The following is a 14,756-nucleotide window of genomic DNA, read 5'->3' on the forward strand; positions in this document are numbered from 1 at the left end:
ACCTCATCAGCACCGGCACTTGGAGCTCGCCCGTCTCCTGACAAGAGTTTCTTTCTTGTCCTGCCTTCGTGTTGCAACAGCTTTCAGAAAATCAGGGGTCCTCAAACTTTTTAAACAGGGGGCCAGTTCACTGTCCCTCAGACCATGGGAGGGTCTGACTATAGTAAAAAACAAAACTTAGGAACGAATTCTTATGCACACTGCCTATATCTTATTTTGCAATGAAGAAACAAAACAGATACAAATACAATATGTGGCCCGCGGGCCATAGTTTGAGGACCACTGCCGGGCCTAGACAGTCATGACCCGACTCTCCGAGGCCAACTCTGACGCTGGAAAGAGTTTTCCCTGGACCCACGTCGAAAACCTGGACTAGTCAGCTTGAAACCTTTACAGCCTTAGTTGCTGTGTAGATAAGCTTTGATGGGCCAGACTCAGGACCTGATGCAGCAAGACATGTGCTCTATCACATCCCTGACCCCTCTTGCCCCATCTATAGAAATAAGAATGACGGGGGGCCGGAGCAGTGGCGCAGCGGTAGGGCATTTGCCTTGCACGCTGCTGACCCAGGACGGACCCTAGTTCGATAACCCCGTGTCCCAAATGGTCCCCCAAGCCAGGGGCGATTTCTGAGTGCATAACCAGGATTAACCCCTGAGCATAATCAGGTGTGGCCCAAAAACAAAACAAAAAACAAAAATGGCAGGAGCTAATCCCACCCAACCCAACCGGGTGCCACCACCTCGATCATTCATTCTTTCTCCTTGCAGCCAGTACAGGAGGGGAAAGGACCAGTTCTTCAATTCTTCAAGAGATGATTTAGTGAACAAACGCTTGGAGCAAGATACGTGCTCAGGAAATGTCTTCCTGGAACTACTCCAAGACCCTGTTCTCAAGTTGCTGTCAGAAGCCAGCTCTAGAACTCAGGATATTGTGAGATGACACTTGATTTCCACCACACAGACATGCAGCTTTTTCAAACCTGGGTCACTGTAGCACAGAATCGAGCTCCTCCAGGGGGATTTTGCTTGGCAGAGGGGAAATTTTGAGGACATACCACAATAAAAGTTGCTCTCCACCCAGGACAGAATATCCTCTTGGAGCATCAGCCGTAACCTGAGATCTATTTCCAGGCTGGGCCTCAGGGCCAAGAGTGAACCCACATGAACCAACTCTTGTTTCTGAAGGCCCTCTACTACCTGCAACAGCTCAGTCCTGCTCAGCACAGAAAGCAAAAGATCATGCACCAGAAGAAACATTCGAGGGAAATAGTAATAACCCCTCTGAAAGGGACTGTTGTCAACCCCTCCATGGCCTCTGAAAGGGACTGTTGTCAACCCCTCCATGGCCATCAGGGCCACAGGATCCTCACGTCTTCATCAAGCTCAGCGCAGAAGTTCTTTTTTTGTTTCTTTGGGCCACCCTGGCTGAGCTTAGCGGTTACTTCTGGAGGTGCTCAGGAACCATATGTGGTACCAGGGATTGAACCCAGTTTGGCTGCATGAAAGGCAAGCACTTGACCTGCTATGCTATTACTCTAGCCTTAGAGCCAAAGTTCTTGATCCTCTTCAAGAAAAGTGGTACAGGGTCGGAGAGATGGCACAGCCCTAAGGCATTTGCCTTAGATGCAGAAGGATGGTGGTTCAAATCCTGGCATCCCATATGGTCCCCTGAGACTGCCAGGGGCGATTTCTGAGCGTAGAGACTGGAATAACCCGAGTGCTCGCTGCCAGGTGTGACCCAAAAACCAAAAAATAAAAAAAGGAAAGTGGTACACATGTTCATCAAACTTCCGTGGAAGTTGCTCGAGCCTTCGAATGTCCTCCTTACAAGAAGGAAGGACAAAGAAGGTTTTTGGGTTCTCCCAATTCAGTGAGCCAGGTTTGTCAGAGACAACCTGAAGGAGATAAGCTGACTAAAGACACTGAGTCACTAACCCTGTTACTCTTGAAGAGTAATAGTCTATTATACTGCAAAGCATTAGGTTCTAGCAGAGCACTGTACAATGCTTTCTTTAAAAAAAAAAAAAAGTAGGGACCAGAGAGATTGTAAGGAGGTAGGACATTTGCCTTGCATGCAGAAGGTTGGTGGTTCAAATCCCAGCATCCCATATGGTCCCCCGAGCCTGCCAGGAGTGAGTTTTGAGCATAGAGCCAGGAGTAATCCCTGAGGCTGCCAGGTGTGACCAAAAAAAAAAAAAAAAAAATTAGAAGAAAAAGAAAAAGCCTTTGGATCCCGAGTCCCCAGTTGGGCATTCTTCGAATAAACACTAAGAAGCAATATCTCAGTACCCATGTGTAGCTTACAGAATTAGGACCATTCTGCTTGTAATTTTGTTTATTACTGAAGTAACTTGAAAACATAGCCATGATCCTGTGAAGAAGAAATTCCAAAGTGAAGGAAGAAATTTCTTGGCCTCAGAGCCAGCGCCGAGCTCCCGTCCTTGTGTTGAACAGGTATGCTCTTCCTGTACCTAAGAGCTCAGAAGATCAAAAGAGAAAGGGCACTGCTGGCCTCAGCAGAACTCCCACCTACATACACACAAACACACACACGTAAGGAAAGATTTTTCTAGGATCCTTGGTTTGACTCACTCTCTTCTGCTAGACCCAACCTATTTTCTCAGCAAATCCACTGAGGTAAAGCTCAAATGCACTGGGTGAAGGACCAGAGCAATACTACAAAAAGTAGGATGTTTGCCTTATATACAGCCACGTAGGTTTAGTCTCTGTCTAGCACTACATATGATTCCCTGATTCCTGTCAGTAGTGATCCCTGAGCACTGCCAGGTATGGCCCCCAAATAAAACCGAAAGTAAATGCATTGAGGTATTTGATTCAAGTGCATTCTTGAGTTAAGTGTATCCTTGATTCCCTAAAGTTAGCACATGTCCCCTTAGGTCTAGCACCACAAAGTTTTGCTGTTATTCACATATGACAACAGACTATCTCATCAATGGGGCCAGAGCAACAGTACAGTGAGTATGACACTTTATTTGGTCGTGACCAACCCTGGCTCGACCCCCTCTGCCACTTTTGGCACCCTGAGCCCCTCCAGATGTGATCCCTGAATTCATAGTCAAGACAAGAGTAAGCCCTAAGAACCTATGGGGTGCCTTCCCCGCATAGAAAAAGAATATCTCATCACTACTCCTCTTCCCAGATAGAAAGCAGACCAGCTCCAAGTTCCACAGATGTTTGACAAACAGCTGAAGGGGGAGTAGCAACGAGAACACATCCAGTTCAGGAAAAAGTAGATAATGGGTTCCTGGTAGTAAGAGGAGATACTGAGGTAGGGTAATGAGAGGAAATGGGCCCAGATGGAGAATGGTTTAGGAAGAGAAAGACTCACGGGCATCCTCTGCTCTGCCATCAAAATGCTGCTGAGGGGAAGAATGAAAGCGTTCAGTGATTGAATCTTATCTACAGCGTGCAGCTGGAGGCCTGCCTCTGAATGGGTTATGAACCCACCCACATTCTTTAGCTGTCCACAGGGATAGGGGAGGCTGGGGAGAAGGCTGCCACATTTAATATCCCTATTAAATGGGATAGTGGATTGACTTACCAGGCTCCTGACCTTCTGAGGAGCCTGGGACATCTCTATCTTTGGTGCCTCCATAAAAACTTCAGTGGAACCTTCAGTTGCTTGAATACTGTAGCAAAGTAGGAGCAGGAATGAGAAATAAGACTATAAACCTCAGCCTGAGTTTAAGAGCCACAGATCCCAGGTACTGAGTTATGCACAGAAGGCTGACCTGTTTAGCAGCAGGGCCTGGTCTGATTTGCTTGATGCCCGTAACACTTGGGTCAACCTGAAATACCAGCAGGAGGGACCAAACAGGGCTTCCTTCAGTCATTGGCCCCCTTTGTTTGCCCTTTTATATTAGAAACAGCCATATGGGCCCAGAGAGATAGCACAGCGGCGTTTGCCTTGCAAGCAGCCGATCCAGGACCAAAGGTGGTTGGTTCGAATCCCGGTGTCCCATATGGTCCCCCGTGCCTGCCAGGAGCTATTTCTGAGCAGACAGCCAGGAGTAACCCCTGAGCACTGCCAGGTATGACCCAAAAACAAACAAAAAAAGAAGAAGAAGAAAGAAACAGCCATATGCAACATCACTTTTTTTTTCCTTTTGGTTTTTGGGCTGCACCGGTGACACTTAGGGGGTTACTCCTGGCTACACACACAGAAATCACTCCTGGATTGAGGGACTATATGGGATGCTGGGGCTCAAACCCAGGTCCGTCCTGGACAGCTGCATGCAAGGAAAATGCTCTACTGCTGTGTTATAGCTCTGTCCTCAGCATTCACATTTTTTATATCACCTCCCTTGGATTCACTCTTTGTGCCCACAAAAAAGTCTAGAAAGCAGGTAAGATATTAAGTGGGGGAACAGGAAGAAGATAAAATGCACGGCTCAAGACCAGAGACTCAAAAGCAAGGCCTCCTCTATACCCGCTCCCACTGAGACTGACTCTGACTGTGAAGGAGACAGTGTCTTTCCAGTCTCTCTGGCTCTGACCTCCTGATAACCAGAAGAGTGGTTCTCCTTAAAGTCAGTTTATCTGCTATTTAACTTGGGCATTACTATCAAATTTTGAATAAAAACATCAAGGTGAGGGTGTGTGTCTGGGCTGTAGAGAAGCAGAGGCCACAGGAATAGAAATCCTACCTCTGAGGGGCCAGAGAGATAGCACAGCAGTAGGGCATGTGGCAGTAGGGCACCTTGCATGTGGCTGACCAGGGACGGACCTGAGTTCAATTCCCAGTATCCCATATGGTCCCTGAGCCTACCAGAAGCAATTCTGAACACAGATCCAGGAGTAACCTAAGCACAGCCAGGTATAGCCAAAAAAGAAAAGAAAAGAAAAAGAAATCCTACCTCAGTAGGAGCTTGCGTAGGAGCCAGCCAAGAGCCAGGAGAAGAAGGCCACTTGTCACTGTGAGCACCACCACAAACCAGGGCTCTGGCTGCCAGAAAGCCTCCATGACTGTCACAAGCAGAGATGTCACCGGCGAAGGAGTCTGAATGGGAGCCACAGCCCATCACTGCCCTGCCAAAATAGCTGAACTATCCATCCTTCAAGCCCCTTCCACTCTCAGGCCACCCTACAGCCACATTTGCTCTTCTATATTGCCAATCTCTCTACACTCAAAGTTTCCTTCTAGAAAGCCTTTCTCTATTATTTCACCTGCAAAATAGTTCCACCCTCCAAGAGTGTTCGTTGTCATCTCCCACTCCTTCCCTGTGCAAGGAACTGTAGTCACTTACTGTGGCGACTCTATGAGTAGTTGTAGCCATCGTGCTGGCTATCCAGGGAACTAGATGCACAATGATGGTGGCTGTGGTGCTGAGGTGGGGGATGGAGGATCCTGTATCAACCACACGGATTAATAGCTCATAAATGTCAGGCTGCTCTGGCCAGGATGGCTGCAACTTGAGACCTTTGTACACCAGGACGGCCCCCTGCAGGCTGAATTGGTTTTGACTATTTCCTGAAAACAAAGTTTAAAAAAAAAAAAAAAAGTCCTTACTGCCCTGACCCAGACTTCATGGACAGCCTGGAGGTCTTGGAAACACCCCCTCCCTCTTGACTATTTCTAAAACATAAAAGGGTCACGTGTATCTCCTTTGTATATCTCAGATGTATTCCCTTAACATCTATAACTCTTTTCGAATATCCTCATATAGTGACAATTTTGCCCACTGGATTTGTTATTTGATTGTTTAATTTTCCCCCTTTAAGATCTGTTTTATAAGCAATACTGGTAGAACAGTATTGCTGTATAGATTTCATGTTTGTACCAAGTTATGGGGAATGTTGGACTTTATTCGTCAGCCCCCAGATTCATCAACAATATCTTGTGGCATTGCTTCTCTTTTGCATAGGCACATTAAAATGGGGAAATAATACATATGCAAACAAGTTCTTATCTAATAGAGATGGGGACACAAATTTGGTAATGTAATTAGGCCTTTTACCCTGAACATTGGCATAATGATTTGGCTCAGGCCTCAGAAGAATGGGCATCACCCATACACACCTGAACAATGGATACCATCTATAGAAACAACCACAATTGTCTTCAACATTACCAGGATCCAAGCCTCTACCAGGGAAGACCTACCACTGCTTTGGCAGTGACTTACTCCAAAGAGTGCTCCCAGCACCCAGACTACTCAGCAACAGTCTGCATGCAGGGCAGATTGCTCCGCATTTAATGGTATGCTGAAACTAGAGGATGCTTCACATCAGCCTGACATTGATGAAAGAAATGCACAGAATCCAGAGTCTTTTTTTTTTTTTTTTTGGTTTTTGGGCCACACCCGGTAACGCTCAGGGGTTACTCCTGGCTATGCGCTCAGAAGTCGCTCCTGGCTTGGGGGACCATATGGGACGCCGGGGGATCGAACCGCGGTCCGTCTCCTAGGCTAGCGCAGGTAAGGCAGGCACCTTACCTCCAGCGCCACCGCCCGGCCCCCAGAGTCTTTAAATATAAGAATCTGATACCAACAACAGCTAAAGTGTGAAAAAGTTTCACTGGGACCTTGAGAATGACTGGAGTTGGACGGTCTGGTTTGCTTGGAACCCAGAGTCTATTTTATGCCAATAAACTGAGGTGAGGCCTTTTTAGTAATCAGGTCAAGGATTTTTTTCCATTTTCCCCATTTTTTTGGACCTATGCAAACAACAGCTCTTGCTACTATCACACCTTTACTTTTTTTTTACTTTTATTCTTTAAGGAAAAAAAAATACAACTTACTGAACTTAAAAACAATTGTAGTAGAATGCCTGTCTTGAATACAGGTGAGGGATGGGAAGGGGAAAGGGGGTAATGTTACACTGGTGAAGGGGGGTGTTCTGGTTATGACTGTAACCCAAATATGATCATGTTACTTAAAAAATATATTAAAAAAAAAAAGAATGAATGAGGGAACCGGAAAACCTGTCTAGAGTACAGGTGGGGAGGTGGGATGGAAGGAGATTTGGGACATTGGTGATGGGAATGTTGCACTGGAAATGGGGGGTGTTCTTTACATGACTGAAACCTAATCACAATCATTTGTAATCAAGATGTTTAAATAAATAATAAAAAAAAAAGTCCTTACTGCCCTGACCCAGACTTCATGGACAGCCTGGAGGTCTCCATAGCCCTTACCTCTCACAATGCTATAGGAGAAAGCCAGGCGCTGTGGCTCCCGAGGAATCCAGCATGACACCTTGGTCACTTCTACACTACGTCCCGGAGGGGTGTGGATGGTTAGTTCTTGGAATGGGGGCTCACACTCAGGGGCATGATCATTCACATCCTATAAGAAGGCAGCCAGGTCAATCACGCCACAAGCTTCTAGGTCAGCCCCTCAGCCTGCTCCCACCATGACCAGGGCTGAGGTGTCAGGAAATAGACACCATACTTTCCACAATGAGGTAAATTAATGGAAAGAAATGGGAGCAGAACATGGGAAAATAGGAGGCCAGAGGGAGATTTCAACTTCAGTGTTTTCTGAGACTTCAGAGCTCAATGACCTCAACCTCGATGGTGATGGTGCAGGAGCCTGTGCGGCGATGGTCTGGGTGCTGGTCTTGGCCATAATCAACTAGCAGAACAATGAGCCTATACAGCCGTTTTACTTCAAAGTCCAGATGCCCCAGAAGGTGAATCTTCCCTGAGGAGAGAGTTGTTGTCATCTCAGCCAACAGAATTAACTCTGCCTCATTCCCACTTCCACCCCCCCACACACACACATCCCAGCCCTGGTGGAGCATACCACTTAGACGATCCACAGCAAAGGTGCTGGAGTCTCCAGAGATATAGTACTCTATGTTGTCATGTGGGTAGTCCTTGTCTGTGCCTGCCACGGAGCCCAGCACAGCGGGGGGCCTGACATCCTCAGGAACCCGTAGTGAACGTGGGGCACAGGTTGGAGAGAACTCATTGACAGGTGTCACCATCACCAGGATTGGTACCTCAGCTGGAAACCATTTGACTGTCAAAGAGCTGACATTTGGTATCCAGCTCTACCCTGGGTTCTTAGAGGGGTAAGGCCTAAAGGAAAGAAGGAGCCTTTCCCTTTGATAGGAATTTATTTGGGAAACAAACAAACAAAACACCCCATGCCTTTGCCCTATAGGTTGTTGAGGAAGGAGCAAGAGCCCCATGTGGATGTTGGGAAGAAGAGTACAAATCAGCCTGCCCAGTCCTGGATATGATCACTCACTGCTCATTACCGGCTGCCCACCATCAAGCACCAGGATGGTGGCAGCATGCTGCAAGCAGCCCCCAGGAGCATCGCAGTCCAGTGTGTCGTTCACCTGGTCAGAGAGGCAGGAGGGTGAGGTGCACCATACAGGGCTACCTTAGGCCCAAACATCCAACAGAGAACCCACCTGAACCCCTGTTCTCCAGACTAAGGCAGGGTGATTCCAGCACCATCTAGCTGACCTCATGCCTACAGCCCCTTGGCCCACTTCCCTTCCTTTCCTAAGCACCCTGCACTTAGATCTGGGAGCAGAGACTGGGGCACCTCCAAGGATCTATCCCAAAGACAAAGGCTGGTAGAGCCAGGAGGGCCATGCAACTGCAGCTGGTAATCGAGGGTGGAGCCAGGAGAGTCGGGGTCATTGCAAGTGAAAGTGCTCAGTATGGTGCCCACAGGCACATTCTCCGGGACTTGAGTCCTAGGAAGGGAGTGCAAGAGTCAGATATGGCCATGCAGATGTGTCCCTTGTACAAATAGACTAGACAAGGGTCCCTATACTCTACTCACAGGAGTTGTGCTGGGATGCAGTATGGGGGCCAGCGGTTGACCGGCTGCACCTTCACCGTGATATTGAGCTCCACACTGGCCCACAGCTGGAGCCGTTCAAAGGCCTTCACCTGCAGCCTAGTGATCTCTGTGCTTGGGGCTTGTGCCAGCTCCAGGGGAATAGTGGTCCTGATAACACCATCAACTGGACAGGATGGGAAGAAGTAAAAAAAACAATATGGCACTGGTCAAGCTTGGTTCGTTCTTGCCCTTCCAAAAGATTCAGTACAGGGCTGAGCCTTAAACTCTACTTCCCCCTTTTCCAAAGTGCCCTTGTCCTATTTTCTGTTTCCAGACTTATTCCCAGAGGGCAAAATGATAGTACAGTTGTATCCTGTAGCCTTGCCATCCTTTACCGTGTCCAATGGAGAAGAACGGGCAGGGCACTGGAGAGAGGATTTCATAGCGTACATCGGAGCCCTGGGCTTGGACCTGAACTACCTCACTTCCAGGAGCCAAATCCTCCCGTATAGTGATAGTCTGGTTGTATGTCCTAGACCAAAATAGGGAGCATATTCTTAAGAAGGTAACTGGTTTCCCTCCAAAGGAACCGCTGGGGCTTCCCTCAGAGGCTAACTGAGGACACTCCAGCAGCCCCCCATCTCCGCACTACACCTATTTTCCCACTGCTTCCAGAGCAGAGGAGCCTTACAGGAAGGAGAGGTGACTGGAGGGAACAGGCAAGACTTTCACCACCACCATCCCATGACAGCTTCTATTCATTCCAAAGGTAACCAAAATCTTGAGCGGGAAGATCTGTAGTGCAGGTGGACCGGGGAGAGAATCAGTGTGTGTTGTCTGTCTCTGCCCAGTCTTCCCCTCAAAAGGAGCCTCAACACTCATTCCTTCTCATCATCTGTCTCTGCTAACATTCCTAGATCAGAAATTTTTCTTTTACAATCAAAATAGATCATCCACTATCACAACCATAAAGTGATTCCTGAGTCATTCAGAATGTGAATGACCTTCTCTGAATTGCTAAGAGCCAATCACCAAGACATGGGTATTTTTTGTTTGTTTGTTTGTTTGTTTTTGGGTCACACCACCAGTGCTCCTGGCTCTCCACTCAGAAGTCGCTCCTGGCAGGCTGGGGGGCCATATGGGATGCGGGGATCCAACCCAGGTCTGTCTCTGGTAATCAGCATGCAAGGCAAACACCCTACCGCTGTGCTATCGCTCCGCCCACCTCTCACCTTCTTAGCATGCCCCTTGAGGCCCTCTGATGGTGCCCGTAACCAACCAGGCCCATCAATGGAAAAAGGTCCAGGGAAAAGTGGAGGGTCCTGTGCATTGGTGATGCTCATCTGAAAGAAAGGAGACACTGGATATTCCAGGGGGCTTCTTCTCAGCCCCCAGTATCCAAATATTCCTGTCAACATTCCCAACAACCCAGCAGCTACCTGCCCACTCCTAATTCTTCTCTATCTTTTTTATTTTATTTTATTTTATTTTATTTTATATTTTATTTTATTTTATATTTTATTTTTTATTTTATTATTTTATTTTATTTTATTTTATTATTTTATTTTATTTATTTTATTTTATTTTATTTTATTTTATTTTATTTTATTTTATTTTATTTTATTGGTTTTTGGGCCACACCCGGTGAGATGCTCAGGGGTTACTCCTGGCTATCTGCTCAGATATAGCTCCTGGCAGGCACGGGGGACCATATGGGACACCAACCACCTTTGGTCCTGGATCGGCTGCTTGCAAGGCAAACACCACTGTGCTAGCTCTCCGGGCCCCCTTCTCTATCTTATAATGGGCACCCTAACCTGGTCTCAACACTTGTACCCTGACCCTAGCACTGAGCCTCAATTTTTTTCCCCTCTGTTTAAACCTATTTTGTGATTTTTTTGTTTTTTTTGTTTGTTTGTTTGTTTGTTTGTTTTTGGTTTTGGTTTTTGGGCCACACCCGGTGAGATGCTCAGGGGTTACTCCTGGCTGTCTGCTCAGAAATAGCTCCTGGCAGGCACAGGGGACTATATGGGACACCGGGATTCGAACCAACCACCTTTGGTCCTGGATCGGCTGCTTGCAAGGCAAATGCCGCTGTGCTATCTCTCCGGGCTCTATTTTGTGATTTCTTGTCTAACTACATATCTTTGTTTTCTGTTTCCCTCCCCTTCCCCTTTGTTGCTGTCATTGTTGCAATAAAAGGAAGTCACACATTGTTTGTGGTGTCCAATAGGTGCCCCATACTTATGATTGCCCCCAGGATCTCACCCAGCATCTGGGATGGTACCACTAAGTGTAATAAAATTTTGTCTACAAGTCGGATCCTTTATCACTGAACTGCATTCTGGGACTTATATTTTTTACTTATTGTTTTAATAATTTTTATTGAGTGGAACTTATATTTCATTTTTGTTTGTTTCTGGGGACTCACCCGGCATCCCTCAGGGGTTACTCCTGGCTTTGCGCTCAGAAATCGCTCCTTGCAGGCTTGGGGACTATATGGGATGCAGGGATTGAACCTGGGTCTGTCCCAGATTGGCTGCATGCAAGGCAAACGCCCTACCACTGTGCTATCGCTTTGGCCCCTATATTTCTTTTTGGATTATAAAAGTGATAGAAAAATTTCACAGAGAATTTAAAAGCCACAGGAAAATATGAAAGAAGAAAACTCAGGCCCATCTCAGAAGACGTGCCACTATGAAGAGCCACAGTCCAGGGGCTGGGTCAAGATATGCATCACGCAGCAGCTCAATTGTACATAGACAGGCCCTCTGAAGTTTGCGCTTAATGAAAAAGCAACTGGGCTTGGTCTCCTCAGACCCCAATATCCTGCCCATCCACTGTCAATGTGCTGAGCTTACCTTGACTTTCTGGAATTCCATGCCTGGGAGTAACAGAGTGTAGAGCCGAGCCCCAGGTGTGACTGTCTCCGGCACCTGAATGATTTCCCCAGCTGGCCAAAGGAAAGGTCAGGATGACTTTTCTCCGTACAGGTCCCAAATTTCACTCCTTCCACCTGTTGTCTGGGCCTCACCTGGGCCAGTAAATCGGCCAGTACATCGAATCAGTTCACGATCCCGCTGCACATCCACAAAGAGCTTTGCATCCCTCGAAAAGTTGCCACACGTATACAGGATCTCTAGTTCATAGTGGTTCACCTCCAGGGCATCCAGCCGGGCTGAGCTGCTCAAGGTGATCTATGCAGATGGGCAGGTCCTGTGGGGCCTAGGATCCCCCTCACTCCCACCTCTGGTGTGTGACTTTAGGATTGTCCTTGGTTCCCACCGCAGGCCTTAGCTCTGCTCATAGCCTTACCTTGCCCACATATCTCCCCTTCGTCCATGTCAAGCTTGGGGAGTTGAAAAAGGTGGTGGGTGGCTTCACCTGGACTAACTCCATGGTGGGGGTGTAAAAAGAGCAGTTGAAAGAAAAAAACTGAAGTTCTGTATTGGGATCATGGTTCTCAGAGATTTTTATGAACAAGGGTAGGCAATGGAATCCTGAGGAAGAGAAGGTTCAAGCTAGAGGCCTCCATATGCATGGAACCTCCCCCACACAAGCGCTGTCCTGCCTTTCCATCTCAGGGCTGGACCAGATCTTGAGTGCCAATTGAACAAAGTGCTCCTTGGTCCTCAGATTCACAGCCAATCACCTCACTTCACAGAGAAAAAATGATAAATTGGTGAAAGGAGGACTTACTGCAGAGGAAAGGATGAGGATTATGGGTTCTAAGACTTGCCCTTCTCTGGATTACCCCCTCACCCCCCATGATAACTCATCCTAGAAAAGTTATCACCCTGCTTCTTGGAGGTTTCCCCACCCACCAGCTCCTCACCAGAGACAAACAGAGCCCAAAGTGCTGCAGACCTAAGCAGAACCATCCTAGCTAGAAGACAGCAGAGCGGTTCTGTGTGTCAGGTGTATTTATCAAGCTCACTGGTTGCCAGGTCACTGGTTCAAACACACCAGTGGGTAGGCCTCTAGGTTCAGAAACATATTCGTGATAATTGAGCTCCAGATCCTAGATCTCAGTCAAGATCTTATTTTTTTTATCTGCCACAGTGAATACTATGACTATAATTTGAAGGATCTATAGGGAGTCAAGCTGTAGAGAGGGAAATTGAGACTCAGGAAATCTTAGTCACATGGTCCTTGGAGATTAAGATCAGAACACAGGAAAACTAAACCAGAATTTACTTCCCATTATTACAATATTTTCTTATAAAATCTGGTCCTATTTCCTCTAAGTTGTCTCCAGTAAACAAGCAGAAGGAATCTTGGGAGGAGAGATAGTTTAGCAGGTAGGGCACACGCATGACCGGCTGATCCAAGCTTAATCTCAGGCACCTCATAGTGCCCTATACTCTGCCAGGAATGATTCCTAATTGCAGAGCCAGAAGCAAGCCTTGAGCACTGTTGTGTGTAGCCCAAAACCAAAAACAAACTGAAATTTATTCTCTCTCTCTCTCTTTTTTTTTTTGGTTTTTGGACCACACCCGTTTGATGCTCAGGGGTTACTCCTGGCTATGCACTCAGAAATCACCTCTGGCTTGGGGGGACCATATGGGACGCCAGGGGATCGAACCACGTTCCATCCTACGCTAGCGCTTGCAAGGCAGACACCTTACCTCTAGCGCCACCTTCCCGGCCCCAACAAAATGAAATTTAAAGAAAAAAAAATGCTTAGTGATAGAGATCCAACTAGTGATTACCTTTGGAGACAGCAACTGGAGGAGATACAAAGTGGCCTGGGGTGACAGGGAATATGTGTGTGTGTGTGTGTGTGTGTGTGTATTTTGGGGCCACACCCAGAAGAGCTCAGTGGTTACTCTTGGCCCTGAGTTCATGAATCTCTCCTGGCAGACTCAGGGGACCATATGGGATGCTGGGGATTGAACCTGGGTTGGCCGCTGTGCAAGGCAAATGCTCTACCCACTGTGCTATTGTTCCAGCCCCATAAAAGAACACTACACATTGTTTTGTTGTTGTTGTTGTTGTTGTTGTTGTTGGGCCACCACCCAACAGAGCTCAGGTGTTACTCCTAACTCTGTACTCAGGATTTACTCCTGGTGGTGCTCAGAGGACCATATGGGATGCCAAGGATTGAATCAGGATCAGTCACATGCAAGTCAAATGCTCTAACTGGCTATATATTGCTCTGGCTAATGATTTGGAATATTCTCTGACCTAATTTAGATAATTGTGCTACAGCTGAACAAAAAGCTACAGGTTTTAATATTATTGAGCCATGACTTTGAGATCTGCTCATTCATTCCTTTTAATTTACCTATTGCATTTTTTAAAGTTGCCTATCTTTGTTCTACCCAGTTCTTCACCTCTCTCCTTCCACAGTGAAGAGCATATCTCTCATCATGAAGCTACCCTTGTCTAGCTCTCAGAGACCTGCAGACTGCTGGAGTCAACACTTCGTTCTCCGTTTTCACTTTCTTGGCAGTATTTGACATTTGCTCAATGGTTTTTAAGTGTCTGCTCTCTCCCAGGCTTCCCCCACTTTCCTGGCTGCTTCTGCTTACATCCTTTGCCGAAACTACATCATCTTCCCTGCTTCCAACCAATGGAATATTCCAGGGCTCAGTCCAGACTGCAGTCCTCCTTTATTTAAACTTATCCTTTCATCACATCTAGCTTCATGGTGTTAAATACCACCCAGATCTAGGGTTTCAGTGCCAATCTCTCTCCTAAAGTCTAGTCATGGACCAGGCATGGGAACCCACCCCTCCTCTTAAACATTTCACAGGCACCTCAAAAGCCATGTGTCCCTTTTCAAAGTTCCAATTGAATTTTTCCCATCCAATTTTCTACCCCGAATCTGCTTCTCCACTCTTTCATGAGTTAATTTAGGACAATTTCATCTGACCTATTGTTTAAACCAAAAATGTACGACTCATGCTTTTTTTTTTTTTTTTTTTTTTTTTTTTGCTTTTTGCTTTTTGAGCCACACCTGGCCGTGCTCAGGTGTTAATCCTGG

General features: G+C 46.9%; 1 protein-coding gene across 1 annotated transcript; it reads right to left on the reverse strand.

Moving 5' to 3' along the window:
- Positions 1-2,417: 2,417 nt before the first annotated feature.
- CDHR4 (cadherin related family member 4) lies at positions 2,418-13,083 on the reverse strand. The gene is made up of 19 exons (XM_049777698.1): positions 13,080-13,083; positions 12,083-12,267; positions 11,802-11,964; positions 11,629-11,720; positions 10,000-10,110; positions 9,459-9,562; positions 9,163-9,299; positions 8,768-8,951; positions 8,525-8,678; positions 8,219-8,312; positions 7,769-7,972; positions 7,527-7,666; positions 7,159-7,309; positions 5,270-5,493; positions 4,880-5,022; positions 3,755-3,811; positions 3,565-3,652; positions 3,352-3,379; positions 2,418-2,473 (listed from the first exon to the last, which is right to left on the reverse strand). Exons 1-19 carry the CDS (start codon positions 13,081-13,083, stop codon positions 2,418-2,420), a joined length of 2,319 nt encoding a protein of 772 aa, XP_049633655.1.
- Between the last annotated feature and the right edge of the window lie 1,673 nt (positions 13,084-14,756).

This window comes from Suncus etruscus, chromosome 7, assembly GCF_024139225.1.
Source record: "Suncus etruscus isolate mSunEtr1 chromosome 7, mSunEtr1.pri.cur, whole genome shotgun sequence".
Taxonomy (NCBI): domain Eukaryota; kingdom Metazoa; phylum Chordata; class Mammalia; order Eulipotyphla; family Soricidae; genus Suncus; species Suncus etruscus.